Raw genomic sequence first — 18,969 nt, forward strand, 5'->3', positions numbered from 1 at the left:
TAACAGTTATATGACTATCCATTGGTCTGACATGCTATTATATTTGTCTGAACTATTTCAGAATCAGACCATAAAACTTCCAAATAACAAAAAGAAAAAAAAAGCAGGTTTTCATCAAGGTAAAATATGATCTGATTTCTTATGACCTTAGGAGTGCAAAAAAGTACTCCAGCAGAATAAGCAAAATCATAACCATTGTTAAGTTAGTTTGCAGAAACTCAGAGCTCACAGGACCTACTGATTTGATGGCAAAAAGCAGAATACTGAACAGCTCCAAAAATCAGCATTTGGGGAAAATAAATAACATCTCTAACATTGCTTTTGATCTTTCAATTTCCTGGGCTAACACTGACCATTAGTCTGACATATTTGTATAAAGTGGCTCATAAAGGTCTGAAAAACACATTGGAGTCATGCATCATCTCCATTATGCTGTTTCTTTGTTGGGTTATGTCAGTAGAAACAGTAGTCCCACAAGAAAGACACCCTACAGATCTGTGTTGCAACCAAAGCAAACGTTTTGTGGGATTCACTCACTGAGTATTACTTAAAAGCAGCAACACTTGTCTAGTGGTACTTTTATTATATGAGTTGTCAGTAAAGGTTTCCCAAAAGGAAAGTTTCTTTTGCTGCTAGATTACATATTACAGGAACCTGTCAAAAATGATCTTGGGCTGAATTTTCCTCAGAAAATATATTTGTTAAAATGAATAACTTTATATGTGAGCATATATTATTATATGTATGAGTATATATAAAAATTAACTGTATATCATAGAATGATAGAATGGCTTGAGGTGGAAGGGACACCAAAGACCATCTAGTTCTAACACCCCTGCCATATGCAGAGATACCACCCACTAGATCTGGTTGGCCAAGGCTCCATACAACTTGGCCTTGAACGCCTCCAGGGATGGGGCGCATCCACAACTTCCCTGGGCAACCTATGCCAGTGTCTCACCACTCTTACAGTGAAGAATTCCTTCCTAATGACTAGTCTAAATTTATCCTCTTTTAGTTTAAGACCATTCCCCCTTGTGCTATCATCATCTACCCAAGTAAAGAGTCCCTCTCCATCCATTTTATAAGCCCTCTTTAAGTACTGAAAGGTTGCAATGAGGTCTCTCCAGAGCCTTCTCTTCTCCAGGATGAACATCCCCAGCTCTCTCAGCCTTTCTTCATAGGAGAGGTACCCTCTGATCACCTTTGTGGCCCTCCTGTGGGTTCATTTTAAGAGGTCTACATCTTTCTTGTGCTCTGTACCCCAGACCGGGATGCAGTACTCCAAATGTGGACTCGTGAGGGCAGAGTAGAGGGGCACAATCACCTCCATCGACCTGCTGGTCACTCCTCTTTTGATGGAGCACAGAATGCAGTTGGCCTTGTAGGCTGCCAGCGTGCACTGTTGGTTCATGTCAAGCCTTTTATCCACCAGAACCCCCAAGTTTCTTGTTGCAGGGCTGCTCTCAATGAGTTCTTCTCCCAGACTGTACTCATGTATGGGATTGCCCCAACCCAGGTGCAGTACCTTATGCTTGGACTTGTTGAACCTCATGCGGTTCACATGGGCCCACTTCTCCAGCCTATCCAGGTCCAGTTGGATGGCATCTCTTCCTTCTTTAGTATAAACTACACCACTCAGCTTGGTGTCATCTGCAAACTTGCTGAGGGTGCACTCAATTCCAATGTCTATGTCATCGATAAAGATACTGAAAAGCACAGATCCCAAGAGAAACCCCTGAGGGCCATCACTTGTCACTGGCCTCTATCTGGACATAGACCTCGACATACTATCTGGGTGCAGCCACTGAGCCAATTCCTTACCCACTGAATGGGCCACTCTTCAAATCCGTATCTTTCCAATTCAGAGATTAGGATGTCATGCGGCACTGTGACAAAAAAGCTTTACAAAAGTCCAAGTAGATGACATCAGTCCATCTTCCCTCATCAACTGATGTTAACTGATAATATTATAATACATACTATACACATAGATATATATTATCTGAACAACTTTATATACATTCAAATATATATATATTCTATACTCACGGTCCCAAAAGGGACATCATGTTTGCATAAGTCACCAGCAATTTTAAGTTATTTTCACTTGGTGTTAATGTGGGTTTTTAAGAGGAGGAGGACCAAAAAAATTTTTGTTTTGTTTTGTTTTGTTTTGGTTTTTGTTTGTTTGGTTTGTTGGTTGGTTTGTTTTGGTTTTCTCTCCATTTATTTTTTCCTTGTATAAAGAACTAAAACAAGAGCTTCCTGAATTTTCTCATTATTATTGAAAAAGTATGCATATGCTATACCCTTTTCTGTGCTCAGAACAAATTCTTGAAGGAGCTAGTGGACAAACTTGAGTCACTCTGTGTACAGTACTGAAACCTAGTCATAGGAAAATGAAAAGGATTTGTAGTTTGTAAGTTATACATTTGAATGAAATCTGAAGACATTTCTAATACAGTATATCTACATTTGAATATAGGAAGAAGAAAAAATAATCCCAATTATCTGTTAATATTCTACTCCACAGCCCAAATAACCATTTCCCATTGTTAACTGTGGATTTGAGCTTTCTGAGCTCCAAGGTTTTTAAAACATTCATATATTCAAAATATTTGGTTCTATAATAATATACAAAAATTCACCTTGAGTCTCAATACAGATTACTAGACACATAAACAACCTTGTCCAAACAATATAGTTTGATAACAAATATGTCTGGTCTGCACAAAATAATGTGAAACAAATAAATATTGTTTTAATCAAAGAAGGAAATCTGAAATAAAATTAAAGACTAGATCAAGCTGCTTACAAAGAATTGTTTTTTCACTGCTGATTCTCAGCACACTTAAAACAGTACATAGAAAATGCTCACCTCATTTCTGCCATTATATCCTCATGTAAATCCTTTAGTAAAAAGGGTGTTTTGTTTCTGTCATGTTCTGCGAAAGATGGAAAGATCATTTGCAGGATCTCTTGCAAGATCTCTAGAGTTCTCTTTTGGGACAGAGTAGAAACTTTTCCATATTGTGCATAATAAAAAAATGAATTAATCAAGTCGACTATCTGAAGCTCAGTATTGTTTGCATGCCAAGCTTCCTCTGTAATAGCAAAGTCAGAAATCATATGAAGGAGACTGCTTTGCAAAACTGAATTAGCAATATAAGTATTATTTGATATTTTTCTGTCAAGATGACCATCAAACAGCATACCAGTGTAATCTCCTTTAGACTTATTTTGGAATAGTTCCAGAAAGTCAACAACATTTTCGACAAACAGCAGTAAATCTGATGAATTTTCATTAGTCATAAGGAGGATCAGAGTTTTCATAATTTTAGAATAATTTTTATTGTTACACTCGCACATAAAGCTGTTCACAATCTGTTGTATGTCTTCAAAATTTCTTAACATAGCTTCTACAGATGATATGTTAAATTGCTGCGTGAATACATGAAGAGTCTTTGAAGAGGACTGTCCATTGGTTACCTTTAGTAATTGAAACTCTTTTTCTATCACTGCAAGTAAGTGTCTAACATTGAAATTCACCAGTAAATCTTCTATACTTTTAACTATAGGCAACCAGATGTTCTCAATGTTATCAGATATATTACTGTTATCATTTAAAGCAGCTAATACCATAAGCTTTGAGTAAGCCTGGCTTCCAACAGAAGACATTGCCATTAAAGGCTGAACTATAGAAAGAAAAGAAAGGACAGCTTCTGCATCCAAGAGTTCAGAAACTTCACTAGTCACATTCTTGACATTAGTAAGAACAGTCTTTATAAGTGATATTCTTGAGTGTCTGTTCCAATTTAGACCACCATAAAGATTATCCAACCATTCAAGAACATCTTCAGCCATCTCCATTTCCTCCACTTGTATATTGCTCAGAATTTCTATGACCTGTAAAGCCACTTGTCTCTTTAATGTGGAGGAACAGTTTCCTGAGTTTGTATCATTTGCTTGCAGTGGCACAGCATAGAGGAACAGTTCATCCCAAAAATCCTGTAGCTCTTTGAGAACTGAACCATTTACACGATGGAGCTCAGAAAATTTCAAAAGAATAGAGTTCCATTCTTTAATCTGATGAAAAAAGCAAGTCAGATTGTGAGTGATGTCTGTCTGAAAATCTTCCAAAGTGCACAATGAATTGTCATTCACAGTGACGAGTTTCATTTCCTTAATGGCATAGAAGATTGCATTATAATTCAGAGAAAAATTGGTTTGTGCAAAGTCACAAGGTTTAAAAGTGGGATCACTCCGAGGTGTTACTGTTGTGAGAGCCCAGCAGAATGCTGCAGAAAAACAAACTGAGACGTCTGCAGGTTCATCAGGCATATCTGTCAATGTCTCCAGTAACATCAGTAGACTTTCTACTTGATTAGAGAATTCCTCTTTTGTAAACATTGGCATTTTTGCTTCCTGAGTCAGTACAAAAGCGTATACTTCAGCTAGTGCTTCTGTGATGTTTCTATGAGCTAATCTTTCTGTAAGGTTGATAACATCAAGGAGGAAATGGAACATCTCTTCTACATCAGAGAGCTCCTCTGCTTGAAAAAGTCGTGTGATTTGCCATAAGGTGGTCAGGTTCCAATTACATGAATTGTTCTCAAATGCATCCCACCAGTCTATTAAGAGCCCTAACTCAGAGCTCTCAATATGCAAAGGTTTGACATTTTTAAAAAAATTATCCAGGCTCCTCTGGACTTGTTTAAATTGACCTATCAAGAATTCAATATCCATGCTCTTCAGATTTTGCACCAAGGTTACAACATGCTCTAGAAACTCTTTATCATTTCTTATTGGAAAAGCAGTGGTAGTAGAAGACTTGAAAATTTTGAGTGCCTTTTTTAGCAGTTCAGCATTCACAGATACTTTTTCTATCAGTGTCTGTAAAAATGTGTTGTTGTCACCCTGCAATTCATGAGACAAGTTTGAGTCAAGTCTACTAATCACATCTTGAAAGAACTCCATCCAGAAACCAATATTTTTCTCATCAATTTCAATATCCAACAGAGAGATATTTTCTTGTATTTCAAAAGTTTCATTTTTTAGAAGAGTTTTAATTTCTGCCAAAATTTCTTTTGAGGAAAGCAGAACTTGATGGAAGGGTTTAAGGAACATCCTCAAAGTCCTGTTAGATTCATGGACTGACAGATTAAAATGGGTATCATTTGATGTATAGTGTGAGTACCCCATTAAGCTGTTGACAGCCGTTTTTATTAGCCTCCCAGAATTATTTAAGAGTGTAAAAATAAATTCAAGTGCACTAGTATCATCTTGAATATGAAATTCAGGGAGAATTAATTTTAAAGTTTTTGCTATAACATTGAAATATACACTAACACAAATCACATCAGAACTAGTTACAGAGCACTCAGGGAGAATTAGATTAAAAACCAAATTAACAAAATCTATCATGTTCATTAGCTTAGTATCTGTCTCAGTGTTTCCCAAAGATTCCAGTAGAAATAAAACATGTTTTGCATTTTCAAGGTGAGATGCTGATTTGTATTTTTCACTGAGATTACTAAATCCACGTATCCATCCATTACAATCCTCTACTCCATCTACTATACTATAAGAGTTCAGAAAGACATGAAGATGAGATGAAAATTTCATTTGTGAATAGTTTAGGTCTTTCAGAGTATTGTCCAAAATTAATTTGGTCATATTCTTGAAAATACTGACACAAGCCAAATATTTGCCTTGAGGTACATTTCTTAAGAAATCAGCTGTGTCTTTTATCTCAGTGAGAACAAATTCAAGTTCTTTCGGGGAGAGTTTGAGAATTGCAGAAAGTGAATTTCCAATAGAAAATACACTGGAACCCATTTCTTTTCCTCCAGATCCTTCTAAGATGGAAGCGTCAAGCCAAGAATTCAAAAAATCTCCATTAACAACCTTCAGTATAGATTGCTGCAATTCAATTATCATGATTCCTATCATTTCTAAAATATCATCTAAACTGTTACCTTTAAGTGAGCTTGTGGCATTAATTGCATTTTCAAATACACTTTGAAGAATAGCAAGGAAAGCTTCAAAATCTTTCCAGTCATTTAAATCACCACCTTCAACTATGATTTTCAATAGATGCATTGCTGTTGTAGCTTCAACAATAGCCATATCCGTTTTATTGCACAGATCAATGTGAGTTGTATTTAAAAGACTTTCAGAGAGATCTTCCAAATCATTCCTCAGATAGACAAAAAAGGTTGAATTTAAGTTTAAGATTTTGGATGCTTCTTCAAAAATCTCTGTCCAGGTTTGAAGCCATGTAAAAGTGCAGTGCAAAGCAGAAGGCACACTTACGTCATCTCCTAAGTTTGTTTTATTAAACAAAACACTGTCCAATGGAAGCAGAAGTAGGTTATAAACTTCTGCTGAGTGATTTAGAGAAGTAATGTTTGACAGATAAAAATCAATGCACCCACTATTTACCAGGCATTCTAGGGAGAAATCAAAAAATTGTTCCAAATAACAAAAGGCAGCCGTTTCAAGCTCTTCATCCATTAATAATGTTTTAAGGCTGCTCAGAGTATTATAGACAATTTGCATCTCTTTTTTCCCTTCCTGTGCAAGAGACTGGGCCTGAAACTCTGTGTAATTGTAAAAGGTTTGTAATTTTTCACAGAGAGACTTACTGGTGAAGTTCCAGAGGAGATCGAAAGTTTCAAACAGAAAATCAGAAACTCGGTCCATATCTTGGAGATCATGCCATGCTTGAAAAGATGAAATATCTTTAGAGGTCTTATAAAGAAATTCAAACAAAGTGTTATTGTAAATATTTAGGAGCAAATCAGTATTCTGATACAGAGAGAAAAGTATCTGAAAAATTGAGTCCACAGTAATACTGTTTAATTTTTGGATGTCTTTGAAGAAGTTGGGAACAATTTCACCTAACTCTTGTACTTTATATATGAAAGTTTCATTTGAGAATAATGAAGAGGAGGCATTATGCCGTCCATGAACTGTGCTGAAAGATGCATTGGTATGACTTTCTGTCAATGATCCAACCTCATAGAGATTCTTTCGGAAGTTTTCACTCAAGTGTTCTAGGCGGTTCAAAGTAGTAACATTGAAATCTGGCCAATCAGTTAGGATATTTTTAAACAATAGCATACTTCCATTAAGATTTTTTTTATTTTCTGTAGCAGAGAATATAAATCTAGATAAGGTCTCCAATACTTCCTCCTCTTCCAGTTGACTTATATGAGAGAGCATAGAATCAAGTTCAAGGGATATAATTTTCACTATATGCCAGAAAATATCTGTCTTCTCTTTCATCCAAGATCTCTGAAGAGCCTGGAAATTTTTTTGCAATTCATTATGGAGGTCAGAAAGTGCAAGTGAGAAGTTTGTGGCAGATTCCTCTCCCTCAGCAAAATTTTTCATCCATATAATCGTATTATTCAGAACAGTTTCCATTAGAGACTGGAGACTTGAAAGAGCTGAGAAATCAGGCATTATCATTTCTTCTATGACTTCTTCAAGATGATCCATTTCCTTTTCACCAGAAATCCATAAATTATCTTCTGTCTTCCAAAACTCTTTTACAGATGTCAAGTTCCTGAAATATTAAGCACATTTTTTTTCTTGATACCTAGCAGGCAGACAATAAATGGTTAAATGTATCTATATTCTATATATAAGAATATATTTACTTAAGTCAAAGAAAGTTCAACAATCATTTAAACATCAGTTACCCATTAATTATTATAAGACCTGAAATAGCTCAACTGACAATCACTTTGATTTTAAAATTCATGGCAAAAATACTGAAAAGTCACAGCCATATTCAAATTGAAATTTGAATATAGGCATCTAAGTTAAAGAAGTGTGCATTTCTCAGTGATCAAGTCCGTAAGCCACAACAGTCCTTTTGATTTAAGCACTTCACATTTTCTGCTGCTGAAAAGAGCAAACATTTTCTGCTTCACAAATGAATTAGTTTATAGAAAGGAACTTATCAATAGAAGTGATAAAAATTCTACATTCCCATGAGTTCTGAAGAAATATATATTATTTTTTTCATCATAATTATTTAAAGTGAAAACTTTTCTGTTTGATGACTGATAGATGAATACCATTATTTTAATATCGGGGAAGTGAGAGGAATGAAATTACACTTAAAAGTAATGCTCCAATTGATTTTTCCATAGTGTCAGTATTATTTCTCAAAATGGAAAAAATGCTTTCATTTTCGTATAAAACATTACAACTCTGTGAAGGTGGTCTGGTCAAGATTGAGATGCATGGAGGAAGGAGTATTCCAATGCAAAAGGTCACAAGCTGAAGACAGATTATCCTTAAATGTGTTGTGGTCTTTTTTGTTTGTTTGTTTGGTTGGTTGTTTTTTTTAATAGTTTAAAAGCAGAAAACCACACACTATTAAAAAGGTTTGTGAGGGAATGTGTCTCTGTTACTGGAATTACTTGTTCTAGTTAGAAACCAATATGTCAAACATTGAAAAGAAAGCATTCCCCACGTAGAATTTGTTTCTTAGACATATAGACAAAGAAATATACCTTGCACGTATAATATAGAAAGACACAATAAGCAGTTGGGTGATTTTGTTAGTAGTACAGCATACTGCATTCTTTAGAAACAGTATTTCAGGTGAAATAAAAATCTGTGTTCACAAGCATTTTTTTTGTACTCCAAATTTTAAGAACATCTAGGATTTTGAAAACCCAAATCAGAAGTTACTTGCTTCTAGAATCCGTTTTAATCAAGCTACTGACCTCCCTGTTAAGTTCTGCTTGAATGAAAAGCACAGTATGATGGCCTGTCTAACAGTGGAGGCAATATTCAATATGCAACTAAGGCATACTGAAGGCAACACATAATTTATAAACTTTTGATTCTTCATCCTTTATTGCACTGATGGTGGTTACTTCCATTTTACAGGTTAAACCAGGCATTGAGTTAGTAAAGATCTCAATAGCAGCATAATGAAAAATAAAGTTCAGAGTCCAGAAACTTAGAAAGTATTCTAAGTATTCACTAACTTGGAAAGTATTCTCATCTATTAATAACTGTGATCACCAACATAGCATGGTGAACTGTTAACAGCATTAAACGACACAGGCAGCAATGAACAACTAGCCTGAGGCTTTTCTGTAATGGTTATTTTTTCTTATTTTAACAGAATGATGATTAAATGTCTTCTGTTGTACTGTTCATCAGGGCTATAATGTATGTAACAGTGATAAGGAGGCTTTGTAACAATACACAGGAACTGTCAGGACTCCATCCCATTTCTTCCAAGTAACACTGAGCAGCATTAGCCATTTGGTGAAAAAAAAAAAAGGCATGGTAATTATGTTCAAGAATTACAAGTGTCTGTCCAAAGTGCAGGTGGTGTAAAGGATTTGTGGAAAACACCATTAAACAAAGAAATTACACTGACTATTTCAACCTTACCGTGACCAGGAAATAACTGAGGAATAATCTGGTAAATCTTGCAGAAATACTAAATAATGACCTAAGATCATCTCCAAACTGAGCTTTTGTCTAGAACATAGAGTTGCTTCTAGTCCATCTGCAGAGAAAATACAAATTTCAACACCAAAAGACATCAAGAAAACTGTGTACAATTATGAACAACTTGATAACTCCCACTGAAACAACCTGAAAGATTCCTACCAAACTTAGGACTTGAATTTGTGAAGAGAAAGAAATACAGTAAAGTACATTTTAAAGGAAATAAACATGCAATTTTTAGTAAAGAGTTTGATCTTAGTTCTACTGAATGATTTAAAGGAATGAAATACAGAATCAGTAAATATCAGCTCTACATAAGACACATCTATATCAGCCAATTCCTTATGAAAGAAAAGGTATAGGTAGAAAAGGTAGAAGGTGTATTTTGAATTATACATGAACTGCAGAAATACTGGGAGGGAAAAGATCAGCTTTATAATAAAGAGTGCACTTAGTGCTGCAGTCAGCACTGAAAGAACATTACTATTTCTTTTTCATTGGAATTTCAGTAAAAAGAAAGCAGTCTTACAAAATTCACTTATTACTGCCTAGTTAACCAACAAATCTGAAACTATAATAGATTAAAAAACCTATGCAATCAATTCACATTTGAACAGTTCACTAACACAGTTCTTTGATTAAAAAACCTGCTTATTTTTGCATTACATTCTTTACCAGCCCACTTACAGATGAAGTATTCAGTACAATTCTGATTAGCTCTGCAGACAAAATGTTTGGAAAAACAAATCTTTAGCAAGACCAAGATCTTTCATTGATCTCAATAATTTAAAACAAAAACAAACAAAACAGCAAGAATTGGGACACAGGAAAAATACTTAAAGAAAACAAGTGGATGATATTGGGGAAGTCATTTTCTAGAGCTGTTTGGATCAGCCGTATTGTGCCATGCTTCACAGCTCATTTGTGCTACAAAATGTTCAAAAGAGCAAATGTTTAATCAGAAATGATTCTGAAATGGGAAAAGCTCTCCCATTCCTCAAGAGAGATCTGAGATCTCTCAATTTTCCACTGAAAATCAGTTTTCCACCAAATAAGGAAAAAATAATGTATTTCAAAAAAGTTATCAGCAGATGGGCCAGAACATCTGGAATATCACAGGATGGGATGAAGGAAATCAAGTTTGAAGTCCTTGCATTAATTTGAGACCAGCCTAGGAATACCTCTAGTGAGGAACCAGCTTATGCGGTCTCCCCTTTATATTCTGCAATTAAGAAGCTTTCCTGACAGAATATGGGAGACATAAATGGCTCACAAATATAAAAATCTTCAGTTTTTCCCCTGATGAGGAATAACGTACTCTAAAATAGACATAGAACTTTCAGAATAAATCCTATGCTGTGGAGTAACTATTTCCTCACCTGACTGACCTTCTGTGGAGCCCACTTTCTTGTTCATGTATTGAGCTACCTTGCATGTCCACTGGACAAAAGTTGTTAAATCCTTCCAGAATGTATTTCCCTCAAAGGCAAACAGGATTTCTTCAAGTGTATTATTAATTCTGAAATGATACGGAGAACAAAACTGCCATGGTTAAAACAGTGATGACGGAGGACATCCATTCAGTAAAAATATAACTCCAGCTTAGCAGAATTACACTCATGCTTTACATAGCTAAGCAAGAATAATGAAATTCTATCCTGTTTTTAAGCACTTTATTGATATACTGATTTGTTTGTAATATAGCCTCGTTTAACACCATTAAAGTAATTCTATGGATTTCAAGCTGAATAATTGAAAATAATAATCAAATTAAAACTTAATAAAAAGATGAATGTTTTTCCACTGAATCAGAAGAATAATGACTGCTTGATGTGTTCAGAAAGCAATCTCAGGCTGCAGTACCCCTCCTAGTATACTTTGTAACTCCCCTTTGATGTTTCTTATATCTCACACAAGCCTTTTAGATCCAGGTTTCCAAGAGTCCCGAGCAACACAGGGCCAGAGAAGTATGCAAAAGGAAGACAGTGGAGAAGTAGTAGAAAATACTTAGATGTAAAAAGATAAAGGGAGAAGAAGCTTTTAGAATCCTAGATACTTGCCTATCCTCAGCCTATTTTGAAACCCTTCTCCAAAAGAATACTAGTACAAATCTTCTTCTACTTTCCTGTTTCTGCTAGAGAAAATGGTTTATTTTGGGTGGTAATCAAATTCAGAAAGCAGGACTTGAAACTTTTTATCTATTCACTTACTCATCATGATACCTACTCCAGGCTGGCAACAGCAAGAAGAGAGTCAGGACCTTTATGTATTCAAACACATACAAAATACATACAGTGAGAAGAACAGCTGCTGCTGACAAGAGCTGAAATGGACATCCTCTTCAGATGGTGCTTCTGTGCTCAGCAACTGATTAATTACACAGTAATAATGGTAACTTTCAGCTAACCGCTCTTCTATTTCTTGCCATCCCAAATAATCATCCATTATTGAATCTGGCAGGCTCTGTTGTCCATGAGTTACTTTCTGCAGAAGCAGGACCTTTCACAGTAAGAAGAACAATTGTTTAAAACCAATAAAAGGTAAGCACTCCTGAGATTTTGGCCCTGGTTCTTAGATTTTCCCCCAGGTACATTCTAATCAGTTTAAATAATTAGTTACCAATCACTTATTAATAGCAAACCCTAAGCAGTAAGCTACAGCCCCTGTTAATATATTTCGTTTTGTGATAGCAATATAGTAAGGCACTGCAAGCTTTAAACGAATTCAGAAATACTTACAGCTTCCTTTAGCGACTGGACCTGGTTGCTTAGCATGAAATCCACCTCTGAGTCATTGCCAGGACACACATGTATGACTAAAACATCAACGATATCAGAGCCTGGTGAAAGCTGCAGGGCCTTCTCAAACATTGTAAGCACATCATCGCATACATAGGAAGTGTTGCTCATCAACATCTAAAAAGTAGTGAATACACTGTCTCTTTAAAAACGAATGTGAGGATAAAGTAACAGATTTAATTCACACTCTGCATTAATTCTCATGAATGTCAGAAGATTTTAAAAAAAAAAAAAAAGTAAATTGGACCAAAATGCTGCTAAATAAAACATTAAATACTCTTAGCCAGTATTTTCCACTTCCAAATTAAGTCTGTGCAGCTTTATGCAAACTAGTATGCAAATATTAAATAACAACATACCTGTTTTAGCTCCACAAATAGCTTTCTGATGTCTAGATGAATTAATCCACCTCTTTGGGCAAAGGGAATCAATTTTTCCAAGATAAATAATGCTTCTGTAAGACAGTTCCCCACCACCACATACAGAAAATATTTAACCTACAGAGTAATTCAGGGGCTGGAAGCATCCTTCTGGGAAAGGAAACTATGCACAATGTGGTTTGAAGGACAGCAGTTAGAGACAAAGGTTCCATGTTACACTGGTACTCTTACATCAGCAAAATATGACCGTCCTCTTTCACAGCTATACCAGAGTAGCTCTAGCGACTTCAGCAAGCTTTAATTATTTTTATGAGAGGAAAATAAGGTCTTATGCAGGTGTCTAGCTATAAATGCTGTAAATAACATTGGACACTCCCCATCTGTAATAGCTGATTTAGCCAGAAATTCTTTCAAAAATACAGAGAAGTTGCGTAATTCCTTAAGAACCCAAGCAATACTGTAACTTCACCCTTCTCAAATAAAAGACTACACCAGAAATGTTGCTAGCTAACGTTAGGGGCTGCTAAATCTAGTAGCCCAACAGGGTGCATGTCTGTTAGGGCGAATAAACATGTTCATGTGCACAAGGTGGATCCTTCCAGCCCTCAGGCACTCAGTCTGTCCAGCAGCTGCCACTGGACCCCAGTTGCCCCCTCCCCAGTTGCTGGCACCTGGACATACGAGGCTGCAACCCTGCTCTAGCTATTGGTGCAAATGTCCTTGCTCACGCACGCACAGGATGCCTGCAATAACTGCCTTTGGACAGTGCTACAGACAAGTAATCACCACTTAGCTTTACCTTCAGTGAAGTTTAAATATTGCATTATTACATTCCTTATAGCTCTGTCTACCAGAAGCAATCTCTTCATAACATGCGGCTGAGGCACTGCCTGTAGCACAGCCTGCATTCTCTTCAGATATAGGATTCTGTAAATGAAAGAAACAAAGCACAGAAATGTTGTGTACTACAAACAAAAAGGTAAAGCTGCTGAAAAATTATGGCTTTTTTTTTTGTGCAGTCACTCTATCACCTTCTCTGCATTTTCTTACAGAGCAGCGGTATAGTAGTGTCCTTTTATAAAAATAATTTAAATTCCAAGACCCTACTAAACTATTGAACAGTTTGACTGTAGTCTCTCTCTTAACAGAAGATAAAGGATTAATGGATTTTACAAAAGCCTTGGAACAAGAAAAGAGCAAAAACTAAAGAACCATTTTGACTTTGAGCAGTCACTGATCAGTCTCCCACATGAGAAGTTCAACTTGTTTTCATGGACAAGTCTACTTTTTCCAAACTAATTTCCCTAAAGGCTGAAAATGCTAATGCTATGAAAGATTTACTCCTTTCCTTCCTTTTTCAGCAAAACATAGAGAAGTTTCCCACAGAAAAAGTTGATTTTCTATCAAGACATTTATTGTACTTAAAAAAAAAAAAAATGCTTCTAAACACAAAGCTGTGAAATGGAGGCACTGGCTGCTATTCCACCAGAGGCTGTGAGGTTAACCACACAGGAGTTGTATTTCTGTTTATAAATCCCACATTTTTTCTATTTTTCTGTTCAAATAGGTTTGTTTGGAAATGATAAAGTGGACACAGTCATTTTTCAAGTTAATTAAAACAATAACAAATACAGAGCCAAAGGTTGCCTGATCATTTCCCACTTGTGGGTGTGCTAATTCGAGCTCCTCACATCCTTCAGAGTTATCCTCAAGTGCTGATTTGTAAAGCATGTATCATTCTTCCATGAACAAGCAGAGCTATTACGAGCTATGTCATACCGAGCCCCACATTATAATCACAAAACAGCCTGAACTGGAAGGAATCCACAAGGATCAAGTCCAGCTCCCAGAAGTGACGCAAGTCATCTCACATTCATTTAGAAAGACAGAAGGGTGCATTCCTGTACACCATAGGCCTTCATACGGCTCTGTCAACTTTAACAGATATTTATTAGCTCTCTATATCTACTACTTTTAAGTCCTGTGTAGTAACCATTCCAGACATATATTACAAGTATGATTTTAAAAATAAGTAAACAGAGTTCCTAACTACTTTATTTTGCAAGAATCACCCAGAACAAACACCTTGATTTCATTTTAAAATATATTCTATTAATCAGAATACCTGCAATTAAAGCACAGTCAGTATTTACAAGCTTATATTTGCACTCATCCTGAAATGAGGATTGAAAGTGTATTCAGGGTTGCAAGAAAATAGATTACTACTAATTAGTGATCAACTATCTTTTTTTTTTTTCAAAAAAAAAAAAAAGCACCCTTTTTTATGGGATGATTTGGGCTGTGTTAGCAAAACTAATTATTCTGCATAAGCACAGAACGTATAGCCATATCTTATTAACTACTTGCGTTTGCATTAAGCAATAACAAGTCAAACAGGGAACACACATAGCATTACATTATAATTCTGTTCTCCATAATAGGTTTCTTTTCAAGATCTCCTGCAAAAACTAACATGTGTGAGCCCTACAGCAGAAATCAAATACATTTCAGAGGCACTGGACTTGCTGTGCATTAGTAGATTGATATTATAGCATACTTTCATGGGAAGCATTAATGAGTCACAGCAACTATTTGTGGGAATTAGTAAAACAAGGCAAAGAATTCAGGTCATAGTCCAAAATGCTTAATTATACACAGCTGCCAGTTTCTGTCCTGATGATGTACTCAGGTCCTCTACTGAACCTTTAAAAAGGCACACTCAGGATCATGAATTAAATTTCTTCTTCAGAATCTGTATGATTTATAAGAGCTATTTGACTGCATAAGAAGTTTTGAATTAAAGAATAAAAAAATAAAATCACTTAACAGCCAAAAATCAGATCAAGTTTAAAAGCAATGTGAAAATAAATATTGAAATTAACGTGAACATTGAAAGATGTGTATAAACTTACAGATCATGAGATGGGCTATATTCTTCTGAAAAATAGGCTTCTGATTTCTCATTCCATTGCTTGATCAGGGTATTTATCCCTGAGACAATGTTTCTGGCTTCCCTGTCATTTAGAAGCTGAGACAATACATCAACTATGATTCTTTCAAGTTCTGAAAGTAGTTTCTGAGAGTGGTTGCTGCTGAACCATTGCTCTAATACCTAGCAGATTGAAGGAAGAACAGAATGAACCGTGTTAGAGAATCAAAACTTTCTTATTTAGACAATACATAGACTTTGCTTTTTGAGGTTTTCCATTGTTGTCATTTTTGCTGTTTGTTTTTTTTTTTTTTCTCCTGATTTGTCTTTATTTTTTGTTTCTTGTCTGTTGGTTTGTTTGTATGTTTTTTTAATAAAAAAGGCAGCTTCAACATTTTGGGGGTCCCATTACACAAAGAGACGGAGAAGGAGCCTGCATGCTCCCATTGTGTAGCCTAGAATATGACATGTCAAAACCCTCAGACTGCCCTTATTTTCTCCCCATTATGCCTTCTAAGTTATATAGTGGTTATAACAGATTTTCACTATAAAAGGCATCCAGCTTACCAAGGGAATTCCCAGTGACTAGCAGCTTCAATTACATCCTTCCAAACAGTTTTAAAACCATGCCTGATATTATTACTGGATTTACCTGTGGCCAAAATGGTCATTACTTTTGGCAAACACATTAAATGGTGACTTCAAGACATCACAGATCAGTAAAACTAATCAAGAGAGAAACTGACAACTACATTTTTAAGAAAATAACTGAGTTTTACATGCTTACTCTAGATCATACTGCAAAAATCTTCAGAGCAGACAATATACAGTTTAACATTTTTTTTAATGTTAAACACACACACACACACACACACACACACTAGTGTTAAGTCTGCTAGGTAAGTGTTCTCCTTAAGAAGATGTGGCTTGTTTATCCTATTCTCCACGCAACTACATGTCATCATAGAAACTGCATGACAAGCTGTTTTGCCAGAGCAGAATTTTAAAATGTTACCCTGGAGATTCTCTTATCCCTCTCAACACACTTCAGCCACTATTGCCTAAGCTGGTGGAGGAGAATTAATAAATGAACAATATACCATAGTCTCCTTTCAGTTTTGTCTCAAATTCAGGCCCAACTGAGACAGAAAAAGGGTTTTCTTTCTGTCAGACCTCTGCAGTGCAGTCTATTTCACCATGTTCCCTATTACATTTCAAATCCGTGTTTGAGTTAATGAGAAAAATATGATTAAGTAGACACATGGTGATAGATTATACTTCCACTCTAACAATTCTTATAAGATTACTTTCTCTTATTAGTCAGATGAAAAAAATCATGGCAATAATATTTCATACCTATCTCAGATCTTTTAACTGAGTCACTGTTGACAGCCTGCATGCAAAAATTAGGAATTTAATCAAATAACTCGTTAAAATGTACCTGTGCATAGAGTTTGAGCTTGCTGACAGAATGGACAAGATACAGTTTGGTCTCATGCCATGTGGAAATACATCTTTCTTCATTATTCTCTTTGTCAGCTTCATCCCCTGGCACACTGGACAGAGCAGAACACACAAACTGGTCCAGTGTCTCTCCTGTGGGAATCTGGCAGGGACACAAGAAGTTGATGAGTATGTCAGAGAGTTGCTGAGTGTTATCTCTGATATCAATTTACTGATTAAAAAGAAAATCACATAGCCTCCTTCAGTGACAACAAAGTCCAGTTAATCCAGCCTAGTGTTCTCGGGTACTGCACATGCAGAGCATTGTGCAAAATAACAGTGTGGCTCCGTTAGGGTTCATACTTCTACACCAGGTGGAGTAATGAGATTTGTCTACACAAGGAATTTTTGTCCTGTAGCTACATCAGTGATGTTATTTTACATTAATTTCCAGGTTGACACTGAAATAGCTTGCAATTATACAATCCAACTACACTAGTATTTTGCACTGGAACAATTATGTAGAAGCCACTTCACAAGTATAAATACAACTGCTGTATAAAGCAATCAGTACAGTGATACATCTCAACCAATGATTATATATACAGTAGACCAATTTTAAATTGAAGGTGGCACTTTTCAGCAGTGCGGACAAGAGGACATTTTTTTTCCTCATAGACTGACTTCTAAATTCCATGTTGAAAGATTTATTTTTACAGATCATATAAATTTTATCAAAGCTTGTAAAAATCACTTAGTACATCTTAAACGTCCCTAATAGTGTCTTTCTGAGGTATTTCCCATCCAAACCCCTTGCAACTGTGACTAGGAAATGTATTGAAAGTTTTGCAGATGTTTTGACACCACACCAGCTTGGGCATCAGATAGAGAATTGAAGTGCTCAGAACAGACATTGACCATGTTTCCATACTTCATACTCTTTGAAGGTCTTCAGTGTCCTACTATAAGCACACAATATGAAACTATTAAGCTTAATCTATAAATAGCTAACAAATATTCTGTCAAATATTCTGTTCAGTTGGTCACACTGGCCATCAATTATATTTCATTAAAAGGCCATTCAAAAGGGGTTTGATGGTTTTTGTTTGCTAATATAATTTACCCATGTGTGTAAATCATCCATTCTTATAATAATCTCTTCTCAAGAAGAGCTCCGGACCATATCTAGCAAAAGAAAGGACTTCTGAAAATTACCAGCATGTCAAAGACTAGACTTCAGTAGAAATTCAAGAGATGTTTCAAGTGTTCTGCAGCTCAAACTAGAATATCAGAGGAGGTCATTTTGGTCTAGTAAAAACATTAAAAAAACTTTCACTGAGAAGAAATATTTTCTTCAAAGTTAGACATACTGCTCATATATTTGAATAGCCCCACTGAGACTACTCATCAATCAAGTATATTCATGTCAAGACTGTACAACTAAGAAGAAAAAACTGCTGATGTATCTTTATTTAGGCACAGAAGAGAGAGGTTTTCTTTGTCCATCAAACCAGATGAAAAATGCTACTTGTCAAAAGAATCCAGGCAACTTCAAATCTACGCTTTATTTTAAAAATTTAATGGAGCAAAACACAGAATTTACTTCCCCTGTACTTTCAGTAAAAACAGTATTTATTCTTTACATCTATAATTTCTTTTTTTTTTTTTTTTGTAACCTACAGATTTCTTTCAAAACAGGCTAAGAGAAGTGATTATTTCCCATAAGGTCAAAGTAAAAAAGGCATCCATTTTAATTCTCACTACAGCTTCTACAAGAGAACACAATTCTCTTGTGGGGCCATGCAAAATCTAACATGAATATTATTGAATAAAATCTTTTGTTTGAATTATTTAATTCTTGATATGAAAAAGGACTTCCTTAGTTATAGATTGCTTCAAGTGATTAGTAATGCTATTAGTGAGTCAT

General features: G+C 35.6%; 1 protein-coding gene across 11 annotated transcripts in view; it reads right to left on the bottom strand.

Annotated features, from left to right (window-relative positions):
* Positions 1 to 18,969, bottom strand: part of ABCA13 (ATP binding cassette subfamily A member 13) — a 189,818-nt gene that overhangs the window by 151,693 nt on the left and 19,156 nt on the right. For 10 of the 11 annotated variants that reach the window (XR_011807700.1, XM_072034942.1, XM_072034941.1 and 7 more), the window contains exons 9-17: positions 17,041 to 17,205; positions 15,583 to 15,782; positions 13,470 to 13,597; positions 12,650 to 12,744; positions 12,231 to 12,407; positions 11,786 to 11,991; positions 10,872 to 11,011; positions 9,433 to 9,550; positions 2,882 to 7,576 (exon numbers count right to left, since the gene is read on the bottom strand). Coding sequence is in view for 10 of the 11 variants with exons in the window: in XM_072034942.1 (XP_071891043.1) it covers positions 2,882 to 7,576; positions 9,433 to 9,550; positions 10,872 to 11,011; positions 11,786 to 11,991; positions 12,231 to 12,407; positions 12,650 to 12,744; positions 13,470 to 13,597; positions 15,583 to 15,782; positions 17,041 to 17,205 (5,924 nt within the window). In the remaining variant the exon portion in view is untranslated. The remainder of the gene's footprint in view (positions 1 to 2,881; positions 7,577 to 9,432; positions 9,551 to 10,871; positions 11,012 to 11,785; positions 11,992 to 12,230; positions 12,408 to 12,649; positions 12,745 to 13,469; positions 13,598 to 15,582; positions 15,783 to 17,040; positions 17,206 to 18,969) is intronic. The other variant, XM_072034938.1, reaches the window with a different exon arrangement.

Source organism: Anas platyrhynchos, chromosome 2 (genome assembly GCF_047663525.1).
Source record: "Anas platyrhynchos isolate ZD024472 breed Pekin duck chromosome 2, IASCAAS_PekinDuck_T2T, whole genome shotgun sequence".
NCBI lineage: Eukaryota > Metazoa > Chordata > Aves > Anseriformes > Anatidae > Anas > Anas platyrhynchos.